Raw genomic sequence first — 15,617 nt, 5'->3', positions numbered from 1 at the left:
ATATTTATTTATTTATTTAATTAAGTATGACATCCATCGTATTTGCCAAATGAGTTACGCCGATACCTTGATTTATTTTGAAAACCATAAACAGGATGTTGTAGGACCCTTACTTTACCATCGATCCACACAGATCCACGTCGCAATGTCGAGCCGAAAAACTTCGCTCCCAAACCGGGATAGTGAGGACAAATACTCAATACTATTACCTACCTACAACGAACGGGAAAACCTTCCCCTGATAGTGTGGCTTTTGGTGAAATATTTGGATGAAGGGTGAGTTCCGGGAGCCAGCAAAGCTGCTCGGCTACAGCTAGCTGACGTTACTGTGGAAATTTAACCAACGTTAATACGGTCAGTGATGAGCTGTCACTGATTTACTGTGTCACCGCAAACGTTACGAGTCAAGTGAAGTAACTCGCTCGAGCTCATTTCTGTCATTGTCTGTGTTAAAGGTTTAGATATTGACCGAACCAAATCAACGTCATAATAACTCATTGAATGTGTTGTTTTAACAGTGGCTTCAACTACGAGATCATTGTCATCGACGACGGAAGCCCAGATGGGACACTGCAGGTGGCAGAGCAGCTGCAGAAAATCTATGGAGAGGATAAGATAGTAAGTTCGGATGTGGCTGTTTACGTAGGGTTTTTGTGAGATTCAAACAATGCATTACAGTACTTACAATTGAGCAAAGTACTACAATTGATTAATCTTCATGTAATTGTTTCCTATATTCCTTTATGCTTGTCTCTGTAATACTTCTAGTTAATTAATCGTGCGTGGGATTTCTACGCAGACATTAATCTCACTTTTCTGTGGTTCAGCTTCTACGACCAAGAGCGAAGAAGTTGGGCCTCGGTAAGTATAAGCCTGTTAAATAAATGGTGTATTTGTTCTAGTAACTTTTCCAACTACTGATGAGCTCTTCTGCTTCCTTCCAAAGGCACTGCGTACATACACGGCATGAGGCATGCCACTGGGAACTTCATCATTATCATGGACGCAGATCTTTCCCATCATGTGAGTGGAGCTCGCTCCATTGTGTTTGATCTCTTGATCCACATGATGCTGATTCCAGGGTCAACAAATATTTTCATAATTGATTCGTCTGCCAGGTTTTTTGAAACAAACAATTTATTGTTTGGTCTGTTAATTGTTAGAACGTATAAAAAATCTACAATTTCCCATAAACATAATTTCCTTAAGCCCAACATGGCGTCTCATTTGTCTGAACAACAATCCAAACGTAAATATCTTCACAAAGATGCAAATCCTCACTTCGAAGCAACTCGTGCCAGAGGTGGAATTTACTTCTTACGGGTAAATGTTTAATGGCTAATGCAAATCCATTAATCAGCTTGTCATCATAACCTCAGCCGTTCTATTTTCTTCATCAACACTCTACTGGGGCTTTTTAAAATGTAGCTAATTTAGTTTCAATGGTTCTCCTTCTTTTGTCTTTCAGCCCAAATTCATCCCAGAATTTATTCAGTAAGTGTTACTTGATTTTTATTCCATATAATGGGATTTCTTTATTTTTTCCACGTTATTTCACTCTGTGTATATATAAACTTCATTTCTGAATATTTGAACAACGGCATTTAGCTGCAGTGCCACAAATGCAGGTTGAAGATGAAATTGTGTAGAAATCTTCTATTGAAAACCGCCGTGTCTTGTTTGTCAGAAAGCAGAAGGAAGGTGATTACGACCTGGTGTCTGGCACTCGTTACCACGGGAACGGGGGCGTTTACGGCTGGGACCTTCGCAGGAAACTCATCAGGTTGCTGCACGTCATCAATGGCGCTCTGGTCATGAATTTCCACTCGCACCTCTTACGAGAGACAGGAGGCTGATGTCTGATCTTCCCTTTGTTCTTCCGTCTCCTTCTCTCGTTCACAGTCGGGGGGCGAACTTTTTGTCTCAGGTGTTGTTGAGACCCGGCGCTTCAGACCTCACAGGCAGCTTCAGGTACCAGTGTCTTAAGAGTTGAGGGCCACCGACTTTTTTTTAACATGCACGGCCGTTTGTTCATCGTGTTTTGTTTCCCTCAGGTTGTATAAGAAGGAAGTGTTGGTGTGTCTGGTTGAGCGCTGCGTGTCCAAAGGATACGTCTTTCAGATGGAGATGATCGTCCGCGCCAGACAGCTCAACTACTCAGTCGGAGAAGTGAGGCCCGAATTCAGTTACTTCATTTTTTTAAAAAGAATATTTACCTACTATACGTGAAGTTATGTTAGGATGATATTTCTCTCAATTCTCTGTTTTTACTACACTACAAATGTGGAAAAAAAAACGTTTTTGTGAAGTCATAAGGTTAGATATGTGACACAAAGTATAATTTCCCTGCTGTTTATGCCAACATCGATCTTTGACCACCTTAAATACTTTAGACGTGGCTTAGAAATGTGAAATTGGGGTGAGAATCATGGATAGAGAGAGATCAAGAGACTGACCACCTCACAGAGTTTTGTTTTTCCTTATAGATTTTCTCTCTTCTTCCTCCAAACAGGTACCCATTTCCTTTGTGGATCGAGTTTATGGAGAGTCCAAACTCGGAGGGAATGAGATCGTGTCATTCGCGAAAGGACTGATCACACTCTTCGCCACGACATGATCCGCATTCAGTGTGAAAGTCCCACAACGGTGCAGTGCTCCTTTCAGTCTCAAAGTCTTAAGACAGGAGAATCAATCACCTCGGTCAGACCGGGACGAGGGAGACTTCCCCGGTTAGCGGCAGATATGAAGTCCTTTGCTGTCAGTAGTGGCTCCTGAATACTGAAGGAACATATTGCTTTACATTCCCATCAACCCCTGAACAAAGAGCAAAGTGTGGCATCATTCCCCGTCCAGACCGCTGACTGAACTCGACTTCAACACAGCCGTCAGATGGGCGTCAGAACAAGTCACACTGCTACACCTGGGATTGTGTGTATAAAATAAAACCGTTTTTAATATTGGCTCAATTATTATTTTGTTTTTCATCCTTTGCGGCCCAGAATATCCCACCAAGTAATTCCCTCGACTATCTACCGATATCAATGTTATATTATATCACATCTTAGTTTATTGTTTACTGCTTCCTTTGAACACAAAACACACATTTATAACAAAAACATAACGACCAGCCCACGTTACCGGAAGCCGCTGCGCTGTTAATGGCGGTTATAGATAGTTTATACATCATATTATGAACAGAAATGGATCAAAGTGAGTTCAAGTTTGGCTTTTATTGTCAAGTGCAGCAGGTTGCTTAGCAACGGGAGCAGTGGAGGTAAAGTTAATGAGCAAGCAGGAAGTCCCCCCCCCCATTTAAGAGGCCGCTCGGCTGTTGGAGGACCCAGACCAGGTGTACTGCGAAGGCTGTGTCCTACATGGATGCAGTCTGGGGAATTGAGACACAGCTACTGTACATCCGAGCCATCGCCGGGGAGGTGAGGGGAGGGGGGGAGCGGCAGATGTAGCCGTGTCGCGCATGCGCACAGGGCAGAGAAACCCACTCCAGAAGGACGCCCGCTGTCGGCCAGTTCCCGCCACTACTGTGTTGGGTTGTTTACCCCACAGGCTCGAGCAGCTAAAGGCCTCCGCTGTTTTTGACGGACGAGGTAGTTTTTTTTTTCTTTCTTTCCTTCTTTTTAACAAGTGACGGTGGCTTAATTGGCCAAGTTGATTGATGGACCAATCAAGAGTTTTAATGAGCCAACCGAGTTCGCGAGGATCTCGCAATGTGATGCTGTATGCTAATCGAGCGTGATGTCACTTCCGCCCCTTTTATTTGCGCCATTTTGGATAGGGCAGTTTCTCGGCTGGATGTGTATTGTCTGTCAGAGTGAAGAATGGGCATAACGCCGTCTGCTGCCAGGCTCTCGTAGGCAGACCCGAGGCTATCTACTGGAAAGAGCTGCTCCCAACAATAGGACATGTGTCCGCCATCACCACTCAGGGGAACGGAGCTTTTCATTTTCTAATGAGGCTCGTCGGCTTTCTGGTCCCGTTTCCCGACCGCAGGGAAGAGGATATCCGAGGGGGAGTCCGCTTCGGAGGCTCAACCGACGGCCGGGTGGATTCGTTCTCCCCCGCGAAGATAGTGGTCACCTGAAAGGAAACCTCACCCGAGCAGGGGGGGGGGGGGGGGGGAGGAGACGGCGAAAGTGTCCACACGTCGCCGTTCCGAGGTGACACATTTCACTCAGACGGGAGCCCTGGATGTGAAAAGCAGGTAAACGTGTCTGTCACAACGGGGAGGGAGACCTTCCGTTAGCCGCGGTTACCTGCGGTGATGCGATGATAGGTGCCCGGGCACTGGCGTTCCGACCCGGGTAACTTGGCTGTCAGAGCGGCCGGCGTTTTAGTCCGGTCGGGGGGGCTTCAGCGTCGCGCGTGCTCGTGACCAGCCGGGTTAAAAAAAACAATACGTTTGTTGGAAATTGAGGGGACAAATGGCAGCATTAGTGCCCGTGTTGTTGATGCGAGTTGAGCTAGCTTAGCATGCTAACTCAGCGCGTTGTGTCCCCATTCTTTGTCAGCGGGCAGCAGCAGCTCCCTGCCGGGACCCATCGATCTGGATACTACCAGATGTTGATCGGAGATCCGATCCACTGACCCCGGCGTCCCCTCACCGCACCATGTGGTCCGTGTCCACGGGATCCCACGCCAGATCTTTTAGAAGTTAACGGTTTTTTTTTCTTCCCATTGCTACGAATGTTTAAAGTGAGTCTCTGTTACTGTACAGCGGAGCGCTGCGCGACACGTGACGTGGATCCACAACCACGCGCACGTTTTGGCTTTTGATTCATACGATGTTTCTCCTCAAAGGACTTAAGTCTCCAACCGGGAAAACGCAAACCCTCAGAGGTCAGCCAGGTGACACCGGGGGGCTGTGATCCACTCTGTTCTATGGGGGGGCTGTCACTCGGGTCAGGGCAAGTGTCACATTCTGATTACTACCCCCCCCACCCCCACACACCCCCACACACACACTAATACACCCCGTCCTCTCTTATTGCCGAAGGCTGCAAGTCAGGTGTTGAACGTTCAGTTACAACTAACGCCGAAGGCCAGTTCAGCATCTAAACTTTGTTTGATGGACACACGCAGCGTCTTTCCTCCTGAACCAAACGTGAACGGTCCACCAGAACGTAGGTCATCGTGTCCCGGTGGAGGACTGAGTGAGGACGCCTGTGGTTGACGGTTTGTAGGCGTTCTTCCCTCATTTTTCTTTCACAGCGCGGGCGAAGGGGAGACCTACGCAGAGCAAAGCAGCCTCCTATCGCCTCTCCTCCCTCCCTCCCTCCCTCCCCTCCTAGTCAGCCTCTCCTTCTTTTTTCCATTTCTCTCCCTCGTCCTCCCACCGCCCTCCCCTCCCGTGCCTATCCATCTCCCCCTCTTCCTACCACCCTCTTCCATTCTCTCCCCCACCTCCTTCCCTTACCCTCCCTCCCCTCACACTACCCTCACCCTCCCTCCCTCACTCTCCCTCCCTTCCCTCTCCTCTGAGCCTGTCTGCCCGACCTCCTTGCCTCCCCATCCTGCCCCCCCCCCCTCCCCTCCCACTTCCGTCGCTCACTCTGTCTCCTTTCCTCTCATCTCCCCCCTTGCTCGCTCCCACTCCCCCCCTCTCCCTCCCAGCTCCCTCACCCCACCTCATCCTCTCTCACACTCCCCTCCCCCATCACTGATCTCTCTCGCTCCTTCTGTCCCTCCCCTTCCTCCCTCCCTCCCGTACCCCCCACCCCACCCCCCCTCGCACTCCCCCCTCCACTGCAGACATATTGTAGAGGCTGCTGCTGACTCAATAGGAGGCGCCATTCTGTGTTGGTATTGCGAGGCAGGGAGAGAAAAGGGGGCAGGCAGAGTGTTGGGAGACTTACATAATGGAGCTCCTCGCTAGCGCCATCTGCAAGTTCTAGGAGAAAGCAGGGAAGTGAGACAGGGAGGGGAAGTGGTCTTGGGTATGTGACTCTTTCACTCAGTCTGGCGCTTGCAGACTTCTGAATGACAGACCGACCGTTTTGTCTCCAGATCTCTGGACCCCTCACTGGGCCGACGGTTGGTGGAACCACACACCCTCGGTTCCATCTCTCCTTTTGGCTGTTTTCTGGAGGGGGAAATGAGCCTTAACAAGAGTAGTTTGGGACGGTTCTATTTCATGTCCATGAGCTAACTTTAATGCCATTGTGCATCAGTGACCTTTGACCCCCACAACATGAAGCTCTGATTCGACCAGAGACAGCCACTTTGGACAGTAAGTAGAACAGCTTGTACAATGCGCCTTTTGTCAAGCTGAACTTACGGTAGTGAGCAACCTTTCCTTCTGCTCCACACAGCGGAGTAGCGTTTGGCCTGGTCAAACTAGGGATCGCCTGTCACAAAAAACGCATTAGCCCAAGTACGGACATTTAAACAACTAAACTGCGGTTCTGTCGTTTTTAGCTTCTGTCTTAGAATTGCATTCTGTCCAACGGCCAGCAGGGGACGACTCCTCTGGTTACAAAAAGTCTGAGTTTACTGCCCACCTTCTACTCTGATATTTATTCCCTCAGTAAACATCACTTCATGGTCTCAATCTCCAGTTGCAAGCCTTACCAACGGCATGTGACGAAGGCTGTGTCCGTTTCTTCATGATGCCTGAGCAGCATTGACTCACCACGTTTCAGCCGGCTTTGGTTGATTGCAGGTTAACTGTCTGTGTGGACAGCAGTGGGTTAACTGGTTCCTATGGTGATAACTTTAGAGTTGTGAAATCCTGTCTGAGTATTGCAGACCAACCTGGAGCTCCTGGAACGTTCTTCCTCGTCACATCGCTACCTTAAAGGAAACGCCCCCACCCAGGCGCTACGCCCTATTACCGAAACGGAAAGCATCATCGGTCAACGTGTCCGCCCTCATTACCGTTATATGCAATGAATCCCTCACAAGTGAAAGCAGCAGGTCATTTGTTGCTTTTTCATCTGCTGTCTTTCAAATTGAGGTTCTCTGGACGTTTTTGTGCTGATTCCCCAGCACTAATCCATCAGCATAGAAGTGGGATTCTGGGTCGTAACCGACAGCTGTGTCAGAAATTGATTGGTTTGACACACAGTTGGAGCCATCATTGTTGTGTATTTCATGTCTTATAAATGACCACGGCTTTCCGTCTAGGCGTTTCACCCGGCTAGTTAAAGGTCCTTTCCAGCCCAACTGTTGATTCCCTCACTAGAAGTTCAGCTGTTCCTATTGTTCCCTGCACCCGTTGATAACATGCCACTGTATGCGTCTTTCTCTCTTCAGGTGTGCAGAATGTTCCAGCTCCCCGTCAACAACCTGGGCAGTCTGCGGAAAGCAAGGAAAAATGTCAAGAGGGTCTTAGGAGACATCGGCTTGGAGTTCTGCAGGGACCACCTGGAGGTGAGCCGACGGTGTTCTTCTAGTGCCGATTGTACAGTTCCTTTGTGCTCATCAACAACCTGCTGTCCCCAGTTTCCTCAGAGTTTTATTTGCTCTTCAGGCATAAAAGCAGAACCCAAAGGCTGTGCGTAGTTCGCCATCCAGGCCAAGGCCCAGACGCAAAGTATTCTACAGATTAAATATGTTCGAACTAGGGCTGCCACAACGAATCGATAAAATCGATTATTAAAAGCGTTGGCAACAAATTTCATCATCGATTCGTTGTGTCGCGCGATTATTACGTCACTCAATGAGTTGCGGAGATGCGCGCGGAGCAAAGATAAAAATAAAGGCGCCGAGCCGACGTAGAGGAAAGAGCAGCTGGCAGTTGTTGTGAGTCACATGACGCAGGGAGAGACGTCCACGTTGTCCCTCACGTCAAAACGGGACGTAACAAGCCTCCTGTTTACTCGTCATCCAGCTGATCAAGCTAGCGTTAGCTCGCTAATAACAGCAGTAAAGCAGTTAGCAAGACTTTGACACGTTTTTATTTACTCGCCTCTTTTGGACCATTCATTTTTCAATGTGTTGTCTGATATTTTGTGCTTTGTCCCATATCGGTTATTGTTGACAAATATATTTGTGTGTGTTGTACTTTTTAATGCTGTCATATATGGTAGTCCAGTGCGCTTGCGCATATACTGTGGGTTATACGGTAGTTGATGTTATGCCTGTAAAGGGAGACACATGGTGATCCATTAAATCAACTAAGAAGCCTCTAATGCATTTATTTACAAATGCCATTTTAAATTAATCTCATAGCACTTGGTTGTTTTTTAGCTGTATGCATTTACTTAACTTGCACTACAATGATGGTAATAATTTAATGAATATGCTTCAAGTGAACATGAGGGTGTGTTTGTGAGTGTAGTATAGAGAACTAGTTCTGACGAATTTGAGGTTCTGTTTTAGAATAAAGGGTTGGAAATTAAAGCTTTTTTATGCCGTTTTTAAAGAAATCCGATTCATCGATTAATCGAAGAAATAATCGACCGATTAATCGATTATCAAAATAATCGTTAGTTGCAGCCCTAGTTTGGATATAAATGTCATCGTCCTTTATTTTACACATTAGATCCATGAGACAAAATCTTGCGCAGTGAGATTATAGAAAGCGTAAGAGAAAATATTGACTTACCAGCCCTCCCACAAAGTAAACCCGTGTCCCGGAGGACAAAAGAAAGCTGGTAACTAACCGTAAATATATTTTATGTACAGTACCAGTCAAACGTTTGGACGCATTTTCTTATTCAATGAGAAAGTGTGTCCAAACCTTGGGCGGGTAAGGTACATACGTTCTCCTTTTGGATCACCCCTTTCATTAAATAAGTAATTAATGCCAATATTTCACATGGAAAATAATGTTTAATGCTGAAAAATCGAAAACAAAACTTTTCACAACCCTATTCACAAACTGTCTGCATTCTGTACATACATACATCTGTACATAAATGTCTGCTCCCTGCCACATATTTTATTTTTATTTTGAAAAGTCCTGTCTCCTTTTCCCCCAGTATAGAACCATTTTAAGGAAGAATATTGTCTTTCATCAATGACAAGAAGCTGGTTGCGATTGTGTCTCCCTTTGATCATTCTTTGATCAAGTACTAATCTTCTTTCTTTTTTTTGTTTAGGACTATAAAGACTTTATTCCTCCAGAGGTGTACATAAAGCACACTAACTGGGAGGATGTGTGCATGTGGGAACCGTCGCATACCAAAGTCCAGGTGTGTGACGCACTCACACTGCTGCAAGCATTCTCACAATACGTTGACATCTGAATCGACTGCGTTTTAAAACCCCAAATCTATAAAAGTATTCTTTTCTCTCAGACAAAAAACTTAAGCATTTTATTTTTCTGTGTTTTTAGGACTACAGATCGAAGCCCTTCTGTTGCACTGGCTGCCTCTTTTCCTCCAAGTACTTCTCCGCGTACAAGAGCCATTTCCGCAACGTCCACAGCGAGGACTTCGAGAACAACATTCTTCTCAACTGCCCCTACTGCACTTACAATGGCAACAAAAAGACTCTGGAAACGCACATCAAACTGTTCCACATGCCCAACAGCACCATGCGGCAGGGCCCCGGCGGGATGGTGGCGGGAGCCGGCGGGCTCCTGATGAAGGACGGGGTGCTGAAAAGGGCCGGGGACAGCGTGGAACAGGCGGTGTACTACTGCAAGAAGTGCACCTACAGGGACCCTTTGTACAACGTGGTGCGAAAGCACATCTACCGGGAACACTTCCAGCAAGTAGCCCAGCCCTATATTGTGAAGCCGGGGGAGAAGACTCAGAACGGGGGATCGGCGGGAGCCACAGAAGGCAATAACACAAACAATGTCAACAGCAACCAGATCCACTGCAAGAAGTGTCTGTTTGTCCCAAGGACCTACGAGGCGCTGGTCCAACACGTCATCGAGGACCACGAGAGGATCGGCTACCAGGTGACCGCCATGATTGGGCACACGAGCGTGATTGTCCCCCGTCCCAAACCCGTGATCATGATCCCCCCCAAAACCCAGGGGGACAAGACCATCATCGGCATGGGCCCGAAAGGCGCGGTGATGGCCACCACCAGGTCCCCCGGCTCGCAGCAGCTGGGCCGGGTCATCGTCTCCTCAAAGACGGGCTTCAGCGCGCAAAGTTTTCTGTCCGGGATGAAACACGACGGGATCCGGTTAAAGGCCGGCGCCACCCAGTCGTTCTCCATCGGCGGGCAGCAGGTGAGGGTGACCTTACCCGGGAACGCCCAGGTTTCGGTGCCCCAGCAGTCGCACGCGGCCAAGCAGCTGGTCTCGGCCGGCGGCCTGCGGAGCGCGGTCTCGGTCAGCGCCTCCTCTTCGCTCAAGTCCAACCCGCTGGGCTCCCGCGTCCAGGCGGCCGCGACCACGGTGGCCTCCGTCACGGCCAAGAAAGGGGGGTCCTCGATCCTCGGCACGTCCTACACCCAGAAGTGGAAGATCTGCACCATCTGCAACGAGCTCTTCCCAGAGAACGTCTACAGCGCCCACTTTGAGAAGGAGCACAAAGCGGAGAAGGTGCCCGCGGTCGCCAACTACATCATGAAGATCCACAACTTCACCAGCAAGTGTCTGTACTGCAACCGCTATCTGCCCAGCGACACGCTGCTCAACCACATGCTGATCCACGGCCTGTCCTGCCCCCACTGCCGCGCCACCTTCAACGACGTCGAGAAGATGGTGGCCCACATGCGGCTGTCGCACCCGGACGAGAGCGTGGGCCCGCGCACGGATTCCCCCCTGACCTTCGACCTCACCCTGCAGCAGGGCAATCCCAAGAACGTTCAGCTGATCGTCACGACGTACAACATGAGGGACGCGCCGGAGGAGTCGGTGGCGTTTCACGCTCAGAACAACACCTCGCCGTCGGCGGCGTTGGCTGCCTCCCTAATATCCGGCAAGAGGCTGGTGCCGCCGCATCTGGCCAAAGCGCCGTCGGGGGCTGCCGACTGTGCGCCGGCTAAGAGTGCCCCGCAGGCGTCGCTGCCCTACAAGAAGGACGTGGGCAAGACGCTGTGTCCTCTTTGCTTCTCCATCCTCAAGGGCCCGATCTCGGACTCACTGGCCCACCACCTGAGAGAGCGGCACCAGGTGATCCAGACCGTCCACCCCGTGGAAAAGAAACTGACCTACAAGTGCATTCACTGCTTGGGGGTTTACACGAGCAACATGACGGCCTCCACCATAACGTTGCACCTGGTGCACTGTCGCGGTGTGGGGAAGTCCCAGAACGGCCAGGAGAGTCGGGCCGCTCATTCTTCTCGGATCATCCCGGCCCAGAGCAGCGCTCTCAAGCGCGCCGGCTTTGACAGCTCGGACACTAGCGCGCCGAAACGCAGGAGGCCGCCCGGAGAACGGGCCCACCCGCGCGACAGCAACGGTCCGTCCGCGTTTGTAGAAAATCCCGACGAGGCGGTCGTTCTGGCTCTTGACCCCAAAGGACAAGAGAATGAGTCGTACGAGTCCAGGAAGGCTTTTCTAACGCAGTATTTCAATCAGGCGCCGTATCCCAGTCGGCGGGAGGTGGAGAAGCTGGCCGCCAGTCTGTGGCTGTGGAAGTCGGACATCTCCAGCCACTTTGGCAACAAAAGGAGGAAATGCATGCAGGAGTGCGAGACGCAGAGCGCCAGCGTGCTGCTGGGCTTCAGCATGCACGAGCTGAGCAAAGTCAGTCACGAGCTGGCATTCGTCCAGGACGGCGCATACCAGAGCGGGCAGAACAAGAGGCGGACGTCCAGGACGCGCCTCGGGCTGTCGGAGCGGGCGCTCCGAAAACACAGGGAGCTCGTGGCGGCCAACGGCGGCGTGGCGCCGCCACAGAGGGGAAAGCCGCCGGGGACGTTGGTCAGTTGTAAAGCGCCGCCATCAGTCCCCAAACCCAACAGTGCCAGCGGAGAGCCAACCAAGACAATCAACAGCACCTTACCACAGAAAATACCTCTAGATCTTTCAGAGCCCATCGCCATTGACTCTGACAGTGACGAGAATGAGAAGGATAACGAGGAGCTAGAGGGGGAGTTGCATCTCCATGGCAACCAACTGCTTGCTGGAGCCGAGGACGGAACGGAGCCGGGGACAGAGGGTAAGAGCGTCTCAAATCTAGACGATACGTCGGAGGACGATGATGATGACGACGACGACGATGATGAAGATGACGAGGATGACGAGGAAGAGGCACATGTGGAGAATGGCTTTGGGCCCTCAGGGGACGCAGAAAGGCCGGCTGCTAAAGAAAGAGACCCTCATCCCATCATTATTCCCAAATTTGTACCATCATCTGCAAGAAGCAGAAGAGAAGGGGCCCAGCTGGGCAAGCAGCAGGTGTGACTGACACCCCCCTCCCTTCCCGCCAAAAGACAGTCAGACACTTGAGACATCTGAACAGAGACAAGGAGAGAACTCCAAACAAGCCATCCAGTGACTTTTAAAGGCGGGACTCAACGAGCAGCTACGGTCGATGTAAAGTTTTAACGTGTCCCGGGTGGGAAGGGGAGGTGCGAAGGCAACTGAACAAATAGACTTTCTCTTCTTTCTTTGCCTCCTGTATTCTTTATTACATTGAGCTAACGACTTATTGATGTTGATTTTGCCACTGAACTAAATGTGGCTCAAAATATTGCGTTGTCGTGTGGTAAAGCTTTTTAAGCTGACCAGAGAATCCACCTTTTTTTTCCATGTAGTTCTATCCGAGACGGGTAGTGTAAATTTGTACAGTCTTTTAGACTTGTTTGGACAGACGTTGAAGTTCACGTACGCTTAAATATTTGCTATTACCTGTATGTAAGGTAGCCTCATATGTTCTACATCGGTATGCTTAACAATAGTTGTCGCTTTGGTGGCTGGTATTTTCCTGTACGTTTAAGTTTATTTTTTAACGAATACCTAGTTTTTTTGCAAAATAATATATCTATATATAAATAACAGAATTGATTTGTTTTTGCTTTAAACCGGATTAGATTTTATTTTTGTAATTTCATTTTTTCTTAAACCGATTTGTGTTGGAGAAGAATGGCGGTGCTGTTCTTCTTCTCTTCTCGTTTGCAGCCTCGTGCTCTACTCTTCTCGCTTTCTGTTGTCACAGTTTTAACTCTTTGACGTTTCTTTGCCCTCACAAGACTGGACAGGATACAAAGCATACAGAGAAGTTGTTTTTTTTTCTTTCTTTTTTCCAAAAAAAAGAGTTCAATTTGAATTGTGTGTATTTGTTTTATGTTTTCATTTTCCACCTAAGCATTTAATGAACAATAAAGTGCTGTAATTGTGCTTCTCACGGAACTAATGGCCACGCCGGCATCTTCGTTCAAACTAAGGAACCACCGGGAAAACGTGTCCTGATTATTATCATCTAGTTTTATTTTATTAATATGAAGTTTTGTAAATGCGCTTTTGTCTGCTGTCGTTAGTACGTCGGTAAATGAAGTGCTTTCTCTCTGGTAGAAAGGGGCCTGTGGCAGAGGCCGGAGGTTGAATGACTGATGGTACGCTCTGTGCTGATGGCGTTTTCTCCAGCACGTCCACGCGGGGGCCATAACCCGTGTGCGGGGGTCACAAGGAGATATTGCTTCAAGCAAAGACATAGTTAGAGGTTTTCATATCATGTTGCTTAATGTCTAAACATTTTGCTCAACCGGCTCTTTATTAGAGATGATTTTTTTTTTTTTAGCATTGACTGGGTATGATGAGTGGAGGGAGTGATCAGTAAAAGGTGTCCCCCAAAGGGACATCAGAGATATATGGACAGTTTTGGGCAGCAGGTCAGGACAGGCAACAACTCAAGGATTTCGCACAAACATTATTTTTTTCAGTATGATTTTAAAAGAGCAATTTTATTGTCGTTTTCAACAACAAAAAAGGTCTTCAAGCTTGACACTGACTATATATCCTAAATGTGTGAGTTGCCACAAGAGATACTTGTATGTTACGACCCTTTGACTGTCTGTAAAGGAGATAATGGGACAATATCCTCGTTTGTTTGTTGAAAATAAGCCAAATTAGATAATGCCCGTGTCTTTGGCAGTCATGTCTCGGCACACCTATGTGACACTTTGCATTGCAGGAAATACATTTTTTGAATATATCTCCAGTCCTTATTATTCATAAAACAAAGGATCCTTCCATTGCAACAGAAAAGATGCTGATGTTGATGCATTGCAGCGAAGGTATAAAGACTATAAAGTCTCTGGTTAGCCAACGATAGTCACCGTTAAATCCAGCATTGCTTGGTAATCAGGATCAACTGTGCACGAGGACGGTTTCACAAATTTTTCCCTTTTCACTGTAGAAATTCCAGGTGAAGTAGAGGGTAATTGAAAAAGGTTGTGCAACAAGGTGTTGCACGTAAATGCGATGGAATGGATGATGTGTCGGTCAGAGGGCTACACTGTGTGAGCAAAATGGAGCCTCTGTGCGTTACCAAAGAGACGGTGTTGGAGGCCCGGTCGGAGATGGAGCGCTACATTATTAACCCTCTGCCGAGGTGCACCGCTGGATGAACGGCCCTTTCCCAGAGTGGGGATCAGTCGGTCCGGACAGAGTTACATTATAGGAGTCACATGGTCTCCCTCCCAACCCAGGTGAGTTACGCATACTTTCCCTTCGTATGTTTTAACCCCCCAGCGTTTGATTAAACTGCCGCCCTGGGATGAGGAATCTAAAATGGATGGAAATGACCCCAGTGCAAGAGGGAGAGAGGCAAGGCTGGCTAGTCTGTGTTGCTATGCTGTTGTAAGGAGCGAGAGAGAGGGAGAGAGGGAGAGAGGGGGGGGGGGCGAGAGAGGCCTGGCAGACTGTGGGGGAGGCGTAGGCCTCATCTGCAGTGCTGTGTGCAGAAGGAGTGCTTAACAGCCTTTCAAAGGGGGCAGGGGAGACGAGATGGAGGGAGGGAGGGAGGGAGGCAAAGGAAGGGGTAGGGAAAGGAGCTTGGGGGAGGGAAGGCGAGGAGAAGGGGAGTTGGAGAGGGTTGGGAGAGCAGGGGAGAGGGGGGTTAGCTAAGAAGATGAGAGACGAAAGGGGGGAGGAGGTGGCAGGGGCAGATGGAGGTGGAGTGTGGGGGGAGGGAGAAGGAGAGATCTAGGATAAGGAGAGGGGGGAGAAGAGCAGGAGGAGGAGAAGTGGGGGGAGGGGAGGTGATGGTGATGGTGGTGGAGACGCTGGCGCCCCCTGTAGCTGGAGGAGAGACGGAGAGGCCTTGGTGTGTGTGTGTGTGTTGTCAGACACAAAGGCTGCTGAGACGGAGCGGCCTGCTTCACAGTGGGGAGGCTGATTGGTTGAACTGGTCACAGGTCAGTTGAACAGCCCCCCCCCCCCCCTTCCCCACTCCCCCACCTGACCTGCAGCCCGTCCACCTGAGCTGGGATCAAATTACGGTCAGAGAGAAGGGGAGAGCAGGGGACAGGGTTGGGGGGGGGCAGTTTGCAATGGAACCCTGGTGGCGCCCCCCCGTGGACACCGGGGGGGCAACCACCACGCGTTTCCGTTAAGCTAAAAGGGGGGGGGGGGGGGGGATTAATGAAAAATAATGAAAACAAATCTGTCCCAGTGTCTGCAATGGCATCATGTCCTCTTCACCCTCTGAATACTGCATGGAGGTCATGTAGACCAGGGCGCCACACTCACTGGGACAATGAGACCAGCACCGAGAGAGGGGGGGGGGGCGCAGAGGTGGGGGCTGAAG

General features: G+C 49.4%; 2 protein-coding genes across 2 annotated transcripts; both read left to right on the top strand.

The window, feature by feature from the left end:
* The first annotated feature begins 71 nt into the window (after positions 1-71).
* On the top strand, positions 72-2,960 carry dpm1 (dolichyl-phosphate mannosyltransferase subunit 1, catalytic). The gene is made up of 9 exons (XM_040193576.2): positions 72-276; positions 519-618; positions 828-861; positions 947-1,023; positions 1,469-1,494; positions 1,688-1,783; positions 1,903-1,971; positions 2,055-2,169; positions 2,513-2,960. Exons 1-9 carry the CDS (start codon positions 146-148, stop codon positions 2,615-2,617), a joined length of 753 nt encoding a protein of 250 aa, XP_040049510.1. The 5' UTR covers positions 72-145; the 3' UTR covers positions 2,618-2,960.
* A 565-nt stretch (positions 2,961-3,525) lies between these two features.
* Positions 3,526-13,219, top strand: adnpb (activity-dependent neuroprotector homeobox b). The gene is made up of 4 exons (XM_040193575.2): positions 3,526-4,219; positions 7,270-7,386; positions 9,060-9,152; positions 9,296-13,219. The coding sequence occupies exons 2-4, from the start codon at positions 7,279-7,281 to the stop codon at positions 12,269-12,271; spliced, it is 3,177 nt and encodes a 1,058-aa protein (XP_040049509.2). The 5' UTR covers positions 3,526-4,219; positions 7,270-7,278; the 3' UTR covers positions 12,272-13,219.
* Positions 13,220-15,617: the final 2,398 nt, after the last annotated feature.

Source organism: Gasterosteus aculeatus, chromosome 2 (assembly GCF_964276395.1).
Source record: "Gasterosteus aculeatus chromosome 2, fGasAcu3.hap1.1, whole genome shotgun sequence".
NCBI classification, from domain to species: Eukaryota; Metazoa; Chordata; class Actinopteri; order Perciformes; family Gasterosteidae; genus Gasterosteus; species Gasterosteus aculeatus.
The sequence above is the reverse complement of the archived record's forward strand: the minus strand, read 5'-3'. Positions and strand labels throughout refer to the sequence as shown.

Bases quoted from the DNA above. Each gene is read 5' to 3' on its own strand.
- dpm1 (XM_040193576.2), top strand. From the start codon at position 146: ATGTCGAGCCGAAAAACTTCGCTCCCAAACCGGGATAGTGAGGACAAA. The intron at 862-946 runs GTAAGTATAAGC...TTCCTTCCAAAG, and splicing joins AGCGAAGAAGTTGGGCCTCG to GCACTGCGTACATACACGGC. The intron at 2,170-2,512 runs GTGAGGCCCGAA...TCCTCCAAACAG, and splicing joins TCAACTACTCAGTCGGAGAA to GTACCCATTTCCTTTGTGGA.
- adnpb (XM_040193575.2), top strand. From the start codon at position 7,279: ATGTTCCAGCTCCCCGTCAACAACCTGGGCAGTCTGCGGAAAGCAAGG. The intron at 7,387-9,059 runs GTGAGCCGACGG...TTTTTTGTTTAG, and splicing joins TCTGCAGGGACCACCTGGAG to GACTATAAAGACTTTATTCC. The intron at 9,153-9,295 runs GTGTGTGACGCA...CTGTGTTTTTAG, and splicing joins CGTCGCATACCAAAGTCCAG to GACTACAGATCGAAGCCCTT.